The sequence below is a fragment of the Crinia signifera genome, chromosome 5 (assembly GCF_055691185.1).
Source record: "Crinia signifera chromosome 5, ASM5569118v1, whole genome shotgun sequence".
NCBI lineage: Eukaryota > Metazoa > Chordata > Amphibia > Anura > Myobatrachidae > Crinia > Crinia signifera.
In genome coordinates this window covers 25,013,796-25,032,730 of record NC_139221.1, presented here as the reverse complement: position 1 = coordinate 25,032,730, position 18,935 = coordinate 25,013,796, and the positions used below count along the sequence as shown (strand labels likewise).

General features: G+C 45.3%; 1 protein-coding gene across 5 annotated transcripts in view; it reads right to left on the bottom strand.

Annotated features, from left to right (window-relative positions):
• Positions 1 to 18,935, bottom strand: part of DGKB (diacylglycerol kinase beta) — a 438,667-nt gene that overhangs the window by 191,597 nt on the left and 228,135 nt on the right. For all 5 annotated transcript variants that reach the window (XM_083186797.1, XM_083186798.1, XM_083186799.1 and 2 more), the window contains exon 20: positions 11,777 to 11,841. In XM_083186797.1, coding sequence (XP_083042923.1) covers positions 11,777 to 11,841 — 65 coding nt within the window. The remainder of the gene's footprint in view (positions 1 to 11,776; positions 11,842 to 18,935) is intronic.

The window sequence follows — 18,935 nt, the reverse complement described above, 5'->3', positions numbered from 1 at the left end:
GGGATCTGCTGCGCTATATAAGACACTGTAACGGAATCTGCTGCACTATATAAGAAGCTGTAACGGAATCTGCTGCGCTATATAAGACACTGTAACGGAATCTGCTGCGCTATATAAGACACTGTAACGGAATCTGCTGCGCTTTATAAGAAGCTGTAACGGAATCTGCTGCGCTATATAAGAAGCTGTAACGGAATCTGCTGCGCTATATAAGACACTGTAACGGAATCTGCTGCGCTATATAAGAAGCTGTAACGGAATCTGCTGCGCTATATAAGACACTGTAACGGAATCTGCTGCGCTATATAAGAAGCTGTAACGGAATCTGCTGCGCTATATAAGAAGCTGTAACGGAATCTGCTGCGCTATATAAGACACTGTAACGGAATCTGCTGCGCTATATAAGAAGCTGTAACGGAATCTGCTGCGCTATATAAGACACTGTAACGGAATCTGCTGCGCTATATAAGAAGCTGTAACGGAATCTGCTGCGCTATATAATACACTGTAACGGAATCTGCTGCGCTATATAAGACACTGACGGAATCTGCTGCGCTATATAAGAAGCTGTAACGGAATCTGCTGCACTATATAAGACACTGTAACGGAATCTGCTGCGCTATATAAGAAGCTGTAACGGAATCTGCTGCGCTATATAAGACACTGTAACGGAATCTGCTGCTCTTTATAAGACACTGTAACGGAATCTGCTGCGCTATATAAGACACTGTAACGGAATCTGCTGCGCTTTATAAGACACTGTAACGGAATCTGCTGCGCTTTATAAGACACTGTAACGGAATCTGCTGCGCTTTATAAGACACTGTAATGGAATCTGCTGCACTGTAACGGAATCTGCTGCACTATATAACATGCTGACAGCTGTAAATAAATAAATATATATACAGCACAGCAGGGCAGCAGCAGATGCCAGAGAGACTCACCCCCCCCCTCCAGGACCCACGAATCCCCCAAACCCCAAGTGTATTATTAATGTTATTACATCATTAATTAGCTGTAAAAAAAAAAATCCACCTTGAATAATGATAGCAGGGTGACACGGGCGGCAGCAGAAACTCACCTCACCAGCGCTTGGGATGGCTGTGGCTGATGACGGAGGAGGGAGTGAGAGGCAGGCGACTGTGGGAGGAATCTGAGTGCTGCTGCGCTGCGCTGCCCGGAAGCCGGTCCGAGCAGCAGCAGCAGCACGAATTTACATGAGTGAGTCACCAAGCGTCACGGACCGGGCAGGAGGCAGGGGGCAGGAGGCAGGCGCCGGGCAGGGCAGCCGCCGGCGCACGCTGCCCGTATTGTCTTTCTTGTGCAGGGATGATTTTTGCGGAGGGGGGGCGGGCCGGCGGCGCCATCCGACCAATCGGAGCTGCGGTGGCTCCGCCCTCCCTACGCCTCTGCCCCTACTATCCAAGTGGGCATGGAGTTGGATATAAACCTGTGGCGAGCGTAGCGAGCCACCGAGCCCGAAGCGTGGCGAGCGAAGCGTGCCCCGCGAGGGGACGGTATTCTGTGTCCCCTCGCGGGGCTCGCTACGCTCGCCACGCTTCTGGCTCGGTGGCTCGCTACGCTCGCCACAGGTTTATATCCAACTCCATGCCCACTTGGATAGTAGGGGTATGAAAAGGACCCCTTTTTCCCATTGAATTCCATGTTAAAATGGACTCAGTCCATTTTAACATTGATTCCTATGGAAAAATCGGGTCATCGCATCGCATCGCATCCGATGGTCGCATGCGATGCGATGCGATGTGCCCGATCCGACCCGATTTAGAAATCGGCAGCCCAGATACTACATAAGTACCCTATGGGGTATATTCAATTTTGTGTCTGATCCATTCTGACATTCATTTGTCAGAATGGATCTGACACTACCTACTCAATCAGCGGACAAATCCAATTCTGACTTGGCCACTGCTGCTCACTCAGCCAGGTGAGTGACGGAGGCAGCGGGAGGTGGCCGGGAGCTGGAACGCAGGGAGGATGGTGGATGGGTGAGCTGCTGCTGCTAACCCGGCGCCATCCTCCCTGCCTCAATCTGACTTTTTTTTAAAGTCAGATTGAGATTGGCGGAATTGGGGCTGAAACCTGTCAGATTTGGCCGTGTTCTGTCGCAAAAAAAAAGACCTTACTGAATAGGTCAGAACCCCTTTCGACCTATTCAAGTCGGAAACTGCTGTCTTTCTGACAAGGTGAGTAGCAGATATAAATCCCCCTCCACTGGAGCAGGTCGACGGTGACCAACCCCCCCCCCCCATGCAACTCGGTGCCGCCGCCGCCGCATCCACTCACCCCATCCTCCCCCCCGGAGCAGGTCGGCGGCGACCCACCTGTGCAACTCGGTGGCTGCATCCACCCCTCCACCCCACAGACAGGTCGGTAGCACCCCCACACAGCGGGTGAGCTTGCACCGGCCCTGGGTACAGGGGTCCCACACCCTGCACCCTACAGAGTGCCACAGCAGCCAGCAGTGCTGCAGACAAAACTCACTGGAGCAGAGTCACTCATTGGGCGCAAAGTCCCATTTCCTGGTGATTTTCGCATGAGCAGTGGAGATATCCTGGGAACAAGGAGCGACAACCATGGTTTTCTGGAGTACTGCACAGGTGCAGTACACTTTGGCAAAAAGTCAGTTGTCAGAGTCAACAGCCTTGCTGCCATAGAGGAGGGGGAACATAAGGAGCCTGAGGGGAACCATAAGGAGCCTTTTGAAGTCCAATTTATTTTTTTGCAATTCAATCAGTCTGGTTTAAATGTTTAAATTAATTGTATTTTTTTTTTTTAAATGGTCTACATTGAATGTTAATTTAAATTGGCTCATGATTGGATCTGCTACTACTGCTAGGGCTGTTGAGCCTGACTAGACGTTGGACCTGAAAGGGTTAAAATGCCCCATGGTCCACATGCTCCAAATGAGTGTAGAGCATGGGTCCTCAAACTGCGGCCCTCCAGATGTTGTGAAACTACAATTCCCAGCATGCCTTGCCACAGTTTTAACTCTCCCTTATAGGAAAACTGTGGCAAGGCATGCTGGGATTTGTAGTTTCACCACATCTGGAGGGCCGCAGTTTGAGGACCCATGGTGTAGAGTTATGCCTAGGTGGATACGTTTCCTTCGTCTGAAAGGTGATTGCCCGGCTGACACTCAGAAAGCCCATGTCAACCAATGACTGGAAAATTCACTTCACAACAGATTTTGAGAGGCAGATTTTTTTTTACTAAATGTAGTCTTCTGTAAAAAAAAAAACTGCTCCGAACCCTTTCATTCACATTTTTTTAGTACCCAGATCACAGAAATAAAAATAAAAAAAAATAATTATACTCACCTGCTCCCGGGGTCCGGTGATCGGTGCTCCAGTGAGGGCTGCTGGTCATCAGATCCTCCTGTGCTCTGTGTGACCTCTGGTGCTGCAAAGTGATGCTGCAAAGTAGCAGCTCACTTTACAGCACCGGGGTAAACAGCAGAAGAGGATTTGATTACTGTCGGCCCAACGGAGCACTGATCACTGGTCTCCAGCTTTAGGGAAGTATTATCAGCATTGGGGGGGTTGTCACACCTGGTTGCGGCAATAGCGGCATTAATGTCGTTGGTGGATGCGCAGCACATACTTGGGGTATATTATATTATACAAACAAAATCCCAATAAACTGGGGAGGGGGGGGTTTCTCAGGAACATACTGTAGCTTTCTCAAAAGTTCTGTTCCTGCATGACATAGTTGATACATCCATGCTATGTTCCCAATTATCGCATTGTGGAGTGGGGCAATATGATCACATTAGCCCTAAGTTACATAGTCTTCTTTAAATGTGTAATTTAAAAGGCCACTAAACCTAATCATTTAGGGCAGGGGTCTTCAACCCATGGCCCGCGGGCCATGAGTGGCCCGCGGAGCTGATCTCAGTGGCCCCCTGCCCGCCAGCCCGCCATGCACAGGATTTTTTTTTTTTTAAGTAAAAGAAAACGCTGCCGAGGGAGGCAGCGTAATGGAGTCCCCCCAGGTGCCGCCTACCCGATTTCCATTGGCTGCAGGCAGGGCAGAGGAGTGGATCCAGCGCGGCTGAGGGAGGAGGAGGCACGTCTGGTCACGAGCTGGGGAGTTTGGACCCGGCGAAGCTGCGTCAGGAGGAGACGCAGCTGGCGGGAGCAGGGGACCCGGTGCTGGAGCTGCAGGAGGAGGAGGCACAGCTGGCGGAGGGGACCCGGCGAAACTGCAGGAGGAGGCATGGATGGTGGAAGCAGGTGACCCGGCAAAGCTGCAGGATGAGGAGGTACAGCTGGCAGGAGCAGGGGACCTGGCAATGCTGCAGGCATTACTGGGGGCATTGTGTGTGGGGCATTACTGGGGGCATTGTGTGTGAGGGGCACTGCTGGGGCATTGTGTGTGAGGGGCACTGCTGGGGCATTGTGTGTGAGGGGCACTGCTGGGGCATTGTGTGTGAGGGGCACTGCTGGGGCATTAGGTGAGGGGCACTGCTGGGGCATCATATGTATAAGCAGGAGTACTGCTGGCATTATGGTCTGTGGCATAATGGGCATCAGTGTGGGGCATAATGTGCAATGGGCATAATTTTTGTGTGGATTAATGTGTAATGGGCATCACGGTGTGCGGCATAATGTGTAATGTGTATTATGGATAAACAGTGTAACAGTGTATATTGATTTAAGTAGCCTTTCATTGTTTGGGTTCGATCTGTGAGGGGTACTAGGTCACTGTGTGGGCCTTCATGTTTATATGTCACTGTGCAGCCTTCAGTCAACTTAAGCGTGTGAGGACAACGACCATTCCTGCGGTAACCAATGTCTGGTCATGCAGGTTGCTAAAGAGGTGTCAGGTAATTGTTTTCCTGCTAGTTCACACTCGTTATAATTAGGCCACACCCCTTTTTTGGGAACGCGCCTACAGCGCGTGCAATTTATTAAATATCAAATTATATATGGGGGGGGGGGGCACAAATTTTACTGTTTGCACTGGAACCCAAATTGGCTGCTGATAACTATTTGGGTATGTGTGTGTGTGTGTGGGGGGGGGGGGTTATGTGCTGAGTATGGGTGGCTGTGCCAACTATCTATGAAGGAATGTGCTGACGTTATAGGGGAGCTGTGATTCTATGAGGCTGTCCGAAATACCGCAGTAGAGTATAGTGGCCCTCGGGCTTCACTGGATTTTTTTAGGTGGCCCATGCTGTCTTAAAGGTTGAAGACCCCTGATTTAGGGGGTATTCAATTTCAAGTGCTATTTCTGACAGGGGAAATCACGCCCATTACCTATTCAATGCTGCTATTTCCCACAGCATTGAAGGCAGACTTCGACAAAACATATCTGACTTTTAAACCAGTCGGATCTGATTTGTCGGAAACGGCCATGGATTGTCAAAACGGCCGTTTTCACCAACATGCCCACCTTTTGACACTTGACAGGTGGAACATTGAAATCCTCCTGTCAAGTTGCATGCCAGCTGGCCAAAAACAGCCCGGGATTCTGACTCTTGGGATGTTTCAACAGTTGGAATACCAGAGTGTGAATACCCCCCTTTTATTCTAAGATGCCTCTGACACCTCTAAGTTCAGTATCCTGTGGGTATCGGCAAGACTCCATAGTCCTGCTTCCTACGACCTCCTTACAAGTCTATGGATTGCTATAGGTAGAGAATGGAAGGACAAATAAGCTGTAAATTGTATTTATGTTTGTTTGCTTCTCCTGCTGGGCCTATGGCTGAAGCCCTAATATACGGTATTGGGCAACTAAATTCAAGTTCTATATTGCAGTAAGGGGTGGGGCTTGGTATTCCATGTGTGGAATAGTATGGGGGTCACACACCCTATCTCAGCACTTGTGCATGCCTATGCTAAGGAAGTCCTAAGCTCTGTACCCGTACCCACATACCCTGTACACACGACCATGTGTGTACAGGGTGCAGTGTGTACAGGGTGTACAGTGTTTTCGGGGTTTCATAATTTATTGTTCCTCCTTTACTGTGAAGTAGGTGGGACTCAATGGACTTAATGGACTCAATGGACTCGATATGTTATATTTCACAGACAGTACTTAAAATCTCTACCCAATATAGCAGCAATTATCACCGACTTATGCTAAACTTTGCAGAAGGTTCGTATAGTATATTTAAAACTTTACAGTTTATGGTACAGTATGTTCCTTTAACTGTGGTTTCATTAAAAGTCTAAATAAACTTAAAAAAAAAATAAAAAGGTTTACTCTGGTTCTTAGATGTTTGGATACAAGTAATTAAATACAGCAGGTCAATTTCTATCTCCTCTTCAGAAAATGAAGTATTGAAGGAAAAAATCATCTTGACTGGTTTTGGAAACAGTATATGCTTATCTAAAAATACATCTCTAATTCTATCATAAAACATTTTATTACATTTTGTGAATGCTAGTAAATAATCTCTTAAGAACAAGTCATGTTTCAATAACAAATTTCTTTCTCGTTAATTACACAGATATATTTTTCTTTTCAGAATTTACAAATGATTTTCTTGCAATAAATTGTAAAAATATAATTTACCATGATTTACCTAAAAATTATTTTGGAATTATAAATAAATGATCAAATATAAAATAAATTTATTCAGCAAACAAAAACAACGTATTACATATAAATCAATACACAGTCTCAATATATTAGTAATACAAATAATACTAATATTATAAAAAAAAATACTTGCTGAATTATTTTATACATTCCCACAAAAATGTAACAGATCAAGCTACATTTTCCTCTTTTGTTCTCATGTAAATAAAATATAATTGTTTTGATGTCATTTATATTCAAGCATTCTAAGTTGTTTCAATATTACTCCCTGGTGCTTATCCAATTTCAATACATCACAAAAAAAAAATACACAGGCATGTTATAGAGATTATAGACTGATTATTTATCCTCTAATTAGTGTAAAATGGGAAATATTTGTAAATAAAATGAGGGAGATATATTAAAAATGGATTTGGTATAAACATAATTTTAATGTGACTGGAAAATAAAATATACTATTTTTTTTGCTAGTACAACACATAGCATTTTAATTGTCTTTGTTGTACATTTTATGTGAATAATTATATTATTCATTGAGTTTATACATGACAAATTTTAAAATTGAACATTAAAGGATTATGAAATTGTGTTTTCTAATCGATCATTTTCAAGATTAATGAATTTTTATTAAAAAGTGGGTCATTTTTATATTATTTTTTATTAATTTTTTTTAAATAGCAAGAAAAATATACAACCCCATGGAATTTGAAAGGAACCTTTGTATAATGCATTTCCAGTAAGATTATTTGAAATAGTAAATAGTTTAAATATATTATCTTAATTTTACTAACAAGTTAATTTGCTAATTATTTTACAAAATGAACATTTTACATTTAAATAGGAAGTCTCCCTTCGAACACCTTTATTTCTCAGCTTGCTAATTAGTTGATGAAAGTGATGAAACTAATACAGTGGAAACAAAAGTACAGTATTACACTACCAATTGAAGGGAAGTATGATTAAAAAGACACGCATTAACTATAATGAAAAAAATTACATTGTAATTGTATTCTAAAAATAATCATAAAACATTACTATGTACTGTATATAACATACATGGTCATATTTTATCAGCAATTTAAACTAGCTACTAATTTTACGTGATGTTCCAGCAAAAAGGTTATTAAAAGGATTTAACTAAAATATATTGTTTATAACAAATTTCAAAAACAGTATTTTAAGGTCTTGGAGTGCCAACATCTCTGTGAGGGATGTGCAAAATATCTGATAAAAATGCGAAATCTCTCTGAGAGATGTTTAACATATGAGTGTCAACATCTCTGTGAGAAATGTGCAAAATAGGCGCTAAAAATGCCAGCGTCGCTCACATGTGTTATATAAATTCATATAAAAAATGTTGGTACTTGTTTCCTAGCACGGCCACACCGATTTACATCGGGGTGGTCGTGTCGGAAAAATCGGGTCGATCGCATCGCATGCGATTTGGTCGCATGCGATGCGATCGTTGCGACCGACCGATTTTGGACCCGATTTTTTTTTTTGAATTAAATGTAAATCGGGTCCCTGGGACCCGATTTAACATTGGATTCAATGTAAAATATTCCCAACCCCCCCAAATGTCACGGCGTACACCCCACCCCACGATAGACGCCAACCCGAAGCGTGGCGAGCGCAGCGAGCCCGCGAGGGGCGGCGGTGCGCGTCCTCCAACCTTTTCATTCCCCTACTATCCACGTCGGCGTGGAGTTGAGAATAGAATAGTGTGGCGAGCGCAGCGAGCCACCGAGCCCGAAGCGTGGCGAGCGCAGCGAGCCCCGCGAGGGGACGCGGATACCTTCACAGGTAAACGCGTCCCTTCGCGGACTTCACAGGTGTCCGCGTCGCCACGGACACCTGTGAAGCCCGCGAGGGGACGCGTATAACTGTGAAGGTATCCGCGGCCCCTCGCGGGGCTCGCTGCGCTCGCCACGCTTCGGGCTCGGTGGCGCGCTGCGCTCGCCACACTATTCTATTCTCAACTCCACGCCGACGTGGATAGTAGGGGAATGAAAAGGTCGGAGGACGCGCAGCGCCGCCCCTCGCGGGCTCGCTGCGCTCGCCACGCTTCGGGTTGGCGTCTATCGTGGGGTGACGACGGGGACATCTAAAATGTGAAATGGGTCATATTGGCCCATTTCACATTTTTCACATTTTTTCAGGATTTCAATGTTAAAAAATCTTTTAACATTGAAGCCTATGTAAAAATCGGGGGCATCGCGTCGGGACCTATGTTAATGGTCCCGACCGACGCGATGCCCCCGATATTTTACCTTTCCCGACACGATTTCAATGTTAAAATATTTTTTAACATTGAAGCCTATGGGGAAATCGCGGGCATCGCGTCGGTCGCGTCGGGACCATTGTTAACGGTCCCGACCGACGCGATGCCCCCGATATTTTGTCCTAGCCGGCCAAATGGACCTGATTTCAAAGGAAATCGGGTCCATCGTATGGATCGTGTACCTTAACTAAAGGTACACGATCCATAAGATATGTGGCCGTGCTAGGAAACAAGTACCAAAATGTTGTGTTAAAAAAGATTATATTTACTATAGAAGGTAAACCCTACAGGTCAATGGGATGAATAAAAATGTTTGCTTGGTAATTTTCACACCAATTTTGACAAATTCACTTGGCACTCAAAGGGTTAAATAATGTAAATAGTTATATCAAATGAAAATAAAAAAGCTATCCTAATATACCTTACCCTTTTTTCTATTTCCCCAAAAGAGAAACATGCATCATGTACTTCTGTAATAGTACTGTAGCTAAATTACTTTCAAACCAGTAAGACTGACATGTTGGGAAGATTCACTGCTGGGCGATGACCATGATGTTCCATTGCAATGGAATGCTCGTAAAAGTAGCACTGGGCCCCGGTACAACAACTTCCTGGGGCCCCCACAGACGGAGCTCCCTGCACACTCTGTTGACCCTTGTTACGCCACTGCTTCCAAGGTGGATACAGGGACAGAAACTTACACCTTAATGCCTATTACACATGTCACACACCCATTACATATTATACCACATGCCATAATGCTCATTACACGTTATGCCACACCGTAGTGGATAGTACACATTATACCATACACTGTAATACCTATTACATATTTTACCACATGCCATAATGCCCATTACACATTATTCCACACAACGTAATGCTTATTGCATATTATGCCACACACTGTAATGTCTTTTACATATAATACCACATACTGTAAATTTCACTTACCTAAATGCTCATTGCTATGGGCTTCATGCTTGATGCCAGAGGTTAACATGTTCTACCAGGGGTTAACATGCTCGTTGCCATGGGTTTACATGCTCTGCCTGGAGTTACATTCTCTAACAGGGGTTAACATGCTCTTTACCATGGGATTAACCTGCTCTGCCAGGGGTTACATGCTCTGCCCAGAGTTACATGCTCTTCCAGGGGTTAACATGCACTGCCAGGGGTTACCATGCTCTGCCAGGGGTTACCATGCTCTTTGCCATGGGATTAACCTGCTCTGCCCGGAGTTACATGCTCTGCCAGGGGTTAACATGCTCTGCCAGGAGTAAACTCCCAAATCACGTGGCGGGCTCTCAGCAGGCCCTGGAGTCGAAGAGCGGAAGGACCTCTGTGATGCTGCTGCCCCCATGCCGGCCCACATCCGCACTCCCAATGCCGCCGCTGAAAAGTTGACTGTGGTGCACTCAGACCCAGCGCACTCGCCACTAAATAAAAGAAAACCTGTGTGTCCAGACCCGGGCCCCCCTGACAGGCCTGGGCCAGGGTAAACTGTACCTGCTCCCCCCCTCTCGGCACTCCTGGATGTTGCTACAATGTAAGTGATGTGCACAGATGCACACAATCTGACCACACACTGCTGGTAAATGAGTTGACATTACAGAAAAAAAAGTCTGAGATTTTTCAGATTTCTTCATATATTACAAACCACATCCTCATTATTTACCAACTCATCTTTGCATTCCATGATTTTGAACACCATTCTTTTGTTCTTTATTAATATCTCTATATATATAAAAGGCGACCTACTCCTCGCCTCTATGAGGTAAAGTACCACCACTGTCCACTCAACAGACCAAATTACTCCTTTGTGTGGTAAAAGATGTCATAACAGAGAGTGAAAGGAATTTTTGCAGGGACACTGATCTATGTAAAATTTCTGGATATGGAGAGCGGGAGCTATGAAGACGAAGATTGGGGGGAAGAGCAGATAGTGACTTTTCGAATAGGACTCAAGGTGCTTAACAGCTATAATGACCAGATTACAGTACTGAAACAATAAAGCACATAAAAGCTATTCATAAAATACAGAGAGCATGGAGATACTAAAAAGAAATTAAGGAACTGCTGAATAAACAGGAAAGTCTTGAGTCTTTTTAAAGGAATCTAAAGTGGGAGCCTTTTTAGGCAAAAAGGTATGTGATACACTTTGGGAGATAACTTATTAGCAAAGGTGATTCATGGGGGGGGGGCTATCCTATTAGCCCCAATATCAGTAACCCTTAGCCCTGATACCTGCTGCTATTCAGTATTAATTCCGCTAGGACTGTTATCGAGTGCTATGCCACGATAACGCATAGGATCTTGGTCTTATGCTCGATCCCATGTGTTTTCACCCGAACATGGGACCATTTTCAACGGCTTATTGGATACCAAGATAATACCCAATTGGAGATATCCGTAAAATTTTATTTGCCAAAAATACAACAGGGCTGATTGAATGGCTCCGAATGTGGGCTTAGAGCAGGCAAGAGAGGATCAGAGAAGAGAAGACAAGTGGGCAACATGCATTATGAGACACCTCTAGGAAAACGCACAGGGTTAAACGTTTATGGACAACGGTATAGTGGTAGAGGGATCTCAGGAGTTCCGGAGTTGACTGTGTGTGAGGCCACCCTAGAGTTAAATGTAATGTAGGTAAATAAACTCTTCTTTAGACAAATACAATTCAGTTCTATGGGGTCACCTTAAGTTAGTACTAGTTTTAGTTAGTTAGTACTAGTTTTAGTTAGTTAGTACTAGTTTTTTTTAGAGAAGACAAGATCATTCAGTCACATAGATGTTTGCAAACAAAAATACTGTATATAACAAAAAAAAAATGTAGTAACTGAAGTAAACCATTAAAAACCACAAATAGCAAGAAATGACTTCCATAAAAATAGTCAGCTTGAATTTAGAAATTTAAATGTCTCGTACCGACTGTTGAACTTTTCTGGGTGTTTCTCCCGCATCATATGAAATCGGTGAGCAATGGATGCATCCTATGGGAAAAGAAAGCCTTTTATAAAATCAGAAACAATGACTTCAACCGATGTTCCACACAGTGGGCAGCACGGACGGTGTAGTGGTTAGCATTACTGCCTGACAGCGCTGAGGTCAGGGATTCAATTCACACCATGGCTCTAACTATGCAGTGTTTGTATACTCTCTCCAGTTGGTACTTGTGTATTATCACGGTGCCCACTAGCAATTTGCTTAGTGGGCTATTCTGCGTACGAAAATCGCATTGCATCGCATTGGGCCATTTTAAGGGCCGTGCGATGCGATGTGATGCAATTTTCCTATGTAATTTATTCACTGCTCTCTTAGCCCTGGGGGATTGCATCGCACCTCCCGCAAAATCGCATGCAATCGCATGCGATTTTATGGGGTGTGCGATGCCATTACATTAGCTATACAATAATATGATTGTATGTTATACAAAGAGGTTTTACCCACCCCCACATGAGACCAATGAGGGCTTCTGAAGTAAAAAAGAAATAGGCGGCACTCCACGGGCTTGTCAAAAAATAATCAAAATGTATTTAAGGCATGAGAAAACTGGCCCCTGGTGTTTGTGTGTATATATTTATATATATATATATATATATATATATATATATATATATATACACACATACATACATACATACATACACACACATATGCCACTTACACTGTAGCACCCAGCCCTATGGGGCCCTGCCTAATTGGTCAGTCCAGGGCCCCACGATTTGTGACGGCGGCCCTGCAAATATGTATTTTTCCATTGCACTGCTGAGTAAGTCCCTGGCTACTCTGAGACTGCGATGAATTGTGGCCAGTGTAAAAATCATTCGATGCTGAGCCTGGTACAAAGAGGTTTTGGACATTAATTTCCCGATTAATGGGAGATTTCCCGATAAATTCCCCATTGATCCTTTTTGATTCTGTTGTTCAACAGACTTTGGGCGGTATTCAATGAGCCTGATTCGCCATGTTTTTATGGCGAATTTGTGCTGTTTGGTGAATTTTTGACTAAAACGGTGAATCACCCTATTCAATGACCACATGGCGAATACATTTGAAGGTTTTTTTCGCCATGATTCACCGAGTAGCAATCGCTATCATTTATGGAGAAGTGGAATGTGAACTTTTAAAATAAAGTGTTTTGTTTTTTTACATTTGGTGTCAAAAATCTGGAATTTTATTCTGAGGAGGGGGCATGCTATTTTTATTCATGTGCTGTAAGCACATGAATATATATTTAATTTAAAAATATATATATTTTTTTTTACACAGCAGCCAGTAGGGGGCGCCGGAGCCGAGCCGCTCATTAGATATTCATATATTCACTGCACCCGATCGTTACATATGCACGATCAGGTGTAGTGAATATACCCGGTCCCCTGCTGGCACCCACGGGGGGCAGCCTGTGCTGCCTGGCACCCAGGGAGCCCACCTCCCCCCCACATACGCTCTGGGGCAGGCAGAGAGACTTCCATCTCTCTGCCTTCCATCGTCCTCAGGCTCCCTGCGGCATTCGCCGCAGGAGCTCATATTCACCGGTCAGGGGCAGCGAGCCCCTGACTCGTTGAATACCGGAGCCGGCGAGGCTCCGGAACGTGGCGAATGTGCAGCGAATCCTAAAAAGGATTCGCTGCACCTCGCAGGTATTCACATTGAATACCGCCCTTTATATTTTTCACTAAAGTTTAATAAATGTTAAGTTTTAATATACCATATTTTTCGCACTATAAGACGCACTTTTTATACCCAAAATAGTGTGTGTGTGTGTGGGGGGGGGGGGGGGGGAGTATGTGCATCTTATGGAGCGAATACTGCACAAAAACTTGTGGATGCTGCTGCTGCTGCACCGGCATCTCCAGAGCTGCAGCAGAGCGCGCTCCCCCCCCATCCTCCCCTGGTAAATGTATGTCCGCTGCCCGCTCCCCCCCCCCCCTCCCCTGGTACTTTTCAGCTCATCACAGAGGTCCAGGCAGCGGGGATCATGCAGTGTGCTGTGGGGTCCGTTGGGGCATACAATATTAAATATTTTATTACACTATTTGGTTCAGAATATTATTTTTTTCCTGTTTTCGTCCTCTAAAACTAGGTGCGTCTTATGGAGCGAAAAATACGGAAATAACTTTTCAAGCATGCCCCCACAGTTTGTGTTCATCCATTTCAACTTTATCATACAGTACACCACTGAAAGAAAGCCGCGTTGCCACAAAAAGGTTATTTCCACAACAAAAATACTTAAAATTATAACAAATAACTTTTTGAACATCAGTACATGGAGCAATTATGGGCAACTTAAAGCCTCTTGTGTGCATTGACCAGGTGCAGCAGGCCCTGCCACCATGAATCTGGCGGCCCTACCTCTGGAGTCACCACAGGCCTTGAGCATGGACGTCCAGGAAATATGACGCCCAGTAGAATCTTTATTACCGCCTAGTGTGTCTTTAGACCACATCATCCTTTGCACCATTGAAAAAGAACACCAGCTATATGGGAGGAGCATGTTTTCAGTCTGTCTTCCAAAGTGACTGGTTGATCGTTTGTGTAAAGTACTTCAGGAACACAGCCATGAAACCAGTGTAACAGGCACATAATGCGCATCTGGATACGGTCGTATTGTTGACAGCATTTAAGTCGACAGTCATTAGGTCGACACCATTGGGTCGACAGGTGTCTAGGTCGACATGGGATAAGGTCGACATGGGTTTAGATCGACGTATGCGTTAGGTCGCCATGGGTTAGGTCAACAGGTCATTAGGTCGACATGGGTTTTTTCACTGTTTATTGAGCCAACAGTTTTCATTGCCGCAGACGGAGGCGGAGGCAATTGATTTCTTTCAGCGCTATCATCTACTGCCGGCGGCTGAGAATTTCGCCAATGGACACAGTATGCGGCTGAGTCTTAAGGAAGGTATGTGGCGGTGTCATGTGAAGGTTTGTCGGCTAAAGGCAAGCCTTAGAGCGGCACACTTTTTCCCTGGATGCCACTTACCCTTCCTCATATTGGTGAGGTTCATCTTCTCTTGGGTGCAGGAGATGACCTCGATAGAGTACTGCCAGCAACAGCTGGATATGTCCAAGAAATCAGCAGTACTCTACAATAAGTGGATCTAATGGCGCAGCCACACCGCCGTATCTGTGGCCCAGACCACATAGTGGAGGTGGACAAAACCTTATTCGTCAGGAGGCAAAGCAATGTAGGCCGGATGTTACCCCAACAGTGGGTATTTGGGGGAATCTGCAGAAAAACAGGGCAGTGTTTCCTGACGAAGGTGGCGACCCGCGATGCCACCACATTGATATCGGCTATCATCGACAACGTAGAACCTGGATCTACTATATATACCAGGGGTGGGGAACTTTTTTTGTGCCAAGGGCCAACTGCATGGTGGAAAAATCCTTCAGGGGCCATATGTAAAAATGTATCTTACAAATTGTCCTGCTGCAGCCACCCCATGCTCCTGCCGCTGAATAGGACTGACAGTCTCTGGTTGTTGTTAATTAAGAGGAGTCTCACAAGAACTACCGACCTCTCGCAAAAAGTCCTCTGTACTTGACTACCGGCAAAGCTGCCGGGTGGGAGGGCCACTCAGACCGGCTACGGGGGCCGCATACGGCCCCTGGGCCTGAGGTTCCCCACCACTGATATACACGGACTGTTGGAGGGCGTATAGAACAGAGCAGCTCCAATTAGCCGGATATGAGCACACCCAGGTGAACCACCGATACAATTTTATCGACCCATCAACAAGGGTCCATACACAGAACATTGACAGGATGTGGGGCGCATGTAAATGGTGCAATAAACGCCATCGGGGCACCGCAAGGCACATGCTACAATCATACCTTGAGGAGTTTATGTGGCAGAAAACTTTGGGTGGGGATGACCCTTTTCAGCATATCCTCCACGCCCTGACACTGGTATCAAAGGACAATTAAATTATTTCATCATGATTACATTTCCTTAATTAATCTTTACTGTTTTAAATGAATTGTTTTTATTACCTTTTTTTTTATGGTTTATGAGTTATTTAAGTAAATTATACTTCTTAGTCAACACATGTCGTCCTTACTGTGTCAGCTGTATGATTTTGCAGGGGTGAATGTGTTCATAAAACACAACCACTATCAACGCCACCCCGAAGCGTGGCGAGGGGCGGAGGAACGCATCCTCTGACCTTTTCATACTCCCACTATCCACATCGGCGTGGAGTTGATTCTATATAGTGTGGCAAGCGCAGCGAGCCACCGTGCCAGAAGCGTGGCGAGCGGCCGCGGATTACTTAACATGTATTCCGAATCCCCTCGCGTGGCTCTCCGAGCTCGCCACACTATCTAAAATCAACTCCACGCCGACGTGGATAGTGGGGGTATGAAAAGGTCGAAGGACGCGTTCTGCCGCCCCACGTGGGGCTCGCTGCGCTCGTCACGCTTCGGGGTGGCATGGATACTGGGGTTGATGCTAAACAATGGCGTAGGTGCAGGTGCTTACAATCACAGAACATCACATCTCATTGTAAACACCCACCACATCTCATGGCATGGGTGCTTGTACAATAAAATATTGCATCGCATCGCATTTGGTGCCATGCGATCCTATGCGATATTTCATTGTATAAGCACTCCTGTGCAGTTAACATGGACATTGCATCTCATCGCATGCACACTATAGACGGTACGCGATGCGATGCGATTTTCCTACACTGAATAGCACACTAAGCTATTTGCGTAGTGGGTGCCCTGCTAGGAAACAAGTACCCAAAATTTTGCTATGGGGCCCAAAGAGTTCTAGTTACACCTCTGCAATGGTGTAATTAAAATGAGTGCAGTCTATGCTGTTCATGCAGCCCCTGGATCCAGGGGACCCACACTGAACCCATTTCTTCAGAACTCACCTCTCCAGAGTCCAGCATCCTCTACGGCAGCCCTTAATATCTCTGGAAAAATGGCACAGTCTCCATTTTCCAAGAGTTTGCTGTGTATGCATTAGGGGAATCACTTGGATAATGGCCATGGAGCCATTTTCCTGAAGTTCTGCGCATGCACAGCAGGCTCTAGCACAGTGATGGCTAATCTTGACACTTCAGCTGTTGTTGAACTACACATCCCAGTATGCCCTGCTACAGTTTTACTATTTGGCCATGCTAAAAATGATTCAGGGCATGCTGGGATGTGTAGTTCAACAACAGCTGGAGTGTCAAGGTTAGCCATCACTGCTCTAGCACCACTCGAGTCTACTAGCGACATTGACTACACTACCTGGCTACCGGTAAGAGAGGGAGAGGAGGGGGCCCAGTTGGAGACTGAACACCGGCCCCACCTCTTTTCATACTCCCCTGGGTATACTGTATTATCTACTATATATACGCAGACCATTGTGTTTTGGTTTTGCTCTGTTTTTTTTTTTTCGGTTTTGGCAAAACCACCCTCAATTGGTTCGGATTTGGTATTGGATTTATTAAATATTGGGTACTTGAGTATTATCTGGGCGCCCGATTTCATCATTGCGTGCCACTACTTAAGGCATGCGATGCGATTTTTCATTGTAAAGACCAGATTTTTAATTGTATAGTCACACATGGGTGATTTCATACCCCCACTATCCAACTACGCATGGAGTTGATTTTATATAGTGTGGCGAGCGCAGCGAGCCACCGAGCCTGAAGCGAGGCGAGGGGACGCAGATTACTTTACATGTATTCTGCGACCACACCCTCCTGTGCAACATGGCTTCTACATTCACTACGGAAGGACTTACAAGCAATCCGAAACTCGAAATTTGAATCTTAAATTTTAGTTCCAATGCAAAGGAACCTCTGAAATGGCACTCGTTTTGACACTGATTCTCCAAAGGGATACAATCAGGAATGCGGTTCTATTTGGATCTGTTAAAAAATTTGGTACTTGTTTCCTAGCACGGAGCCCACGATCTAGATTGTATGTGTCGGGCCGATATCGCAAGCATTGCATGCATCTTATGACCCAATTTTACATTGATTCCAATGTAAAAAGCCCCCCAAACCCCAATTTTAATTGATAACCCCCCTCATGAGTGAAATGCCCCACCCCCATTGTTAACGCCACCCCACTATTGATGCCAACCCGAAGCGTGGCGAGCGCACGTCGGCGTGGAGTTGATTTCATATAGTGTGGCGAGCGCAGCGATCCACCGAGCCCGAAGCGTGGTGAGCACAGCGTGGCCCGCGAGGGGACGCACATTACTTCACAGGTATTACGCGTCCCCTCGCGCTCGCCACGCTTCGGGCTCGGTGGCTCGCAACACTATATAAAATCAACTCCACGCCGACATGGATAGTGGGGGTATGAAAAGGTCAGAGGACGCGTGCCGCCGCCCCTCGCAGGCTCGCTGCGCTCGCCGCGCTTTGGGTTGGTGTTGATGGATCTTTTATCTTATGGCATCATATGGATCTCATGGATCTTATGCATCTTATGGATACATAAGATCCATGAGATCCATAAGATGAGATCCATAAGATGCCATATTGTACATACAATTAAAAATCTTTTCAATTGTATAGATTGTATGCCTTAATTAAGGCATACAATCTTATGCGATGGGCGCCGTGCTAGGAAACAAGTACCAAAAATTCAAGTGAGTTCAGATTCTTAAAAAAAAGAAAAAAAACTAAAAGATCTAAACATTTCTATCAGAATGTGAGCTCTGATGAGCAGGGCCCTCTTCCCTCATGCGCCCTTCCTTCTCTAACTTATTCCATCTTCTACCCCATACGACATTCAATGTAACCAAATACAGCACCTTTGTTTTCTGCCACACTACTACTTGGGATCCAGATGATAGGTCGACACAATATTGGTTGACACCAAAAGATCAACATGCACTAGAGCAGTGGATCTCAACCTCGGTCCACAAGGAACCCCACCAGTGCACATTTTCCTGGTCTCCACACACAATCACAGGTGAAATAATTAGCTCCACCTGTGACTAATGAGTGCAGCTGTGCACCTGCCGGGTGACCTGGGAAACGTGCACTGTTGGGAGTCCTTGAGGACCGAAGTTGAGAACCACTGCACTAGACCAACATTGACAAAAAGGCTGACATGCACTAGGTCG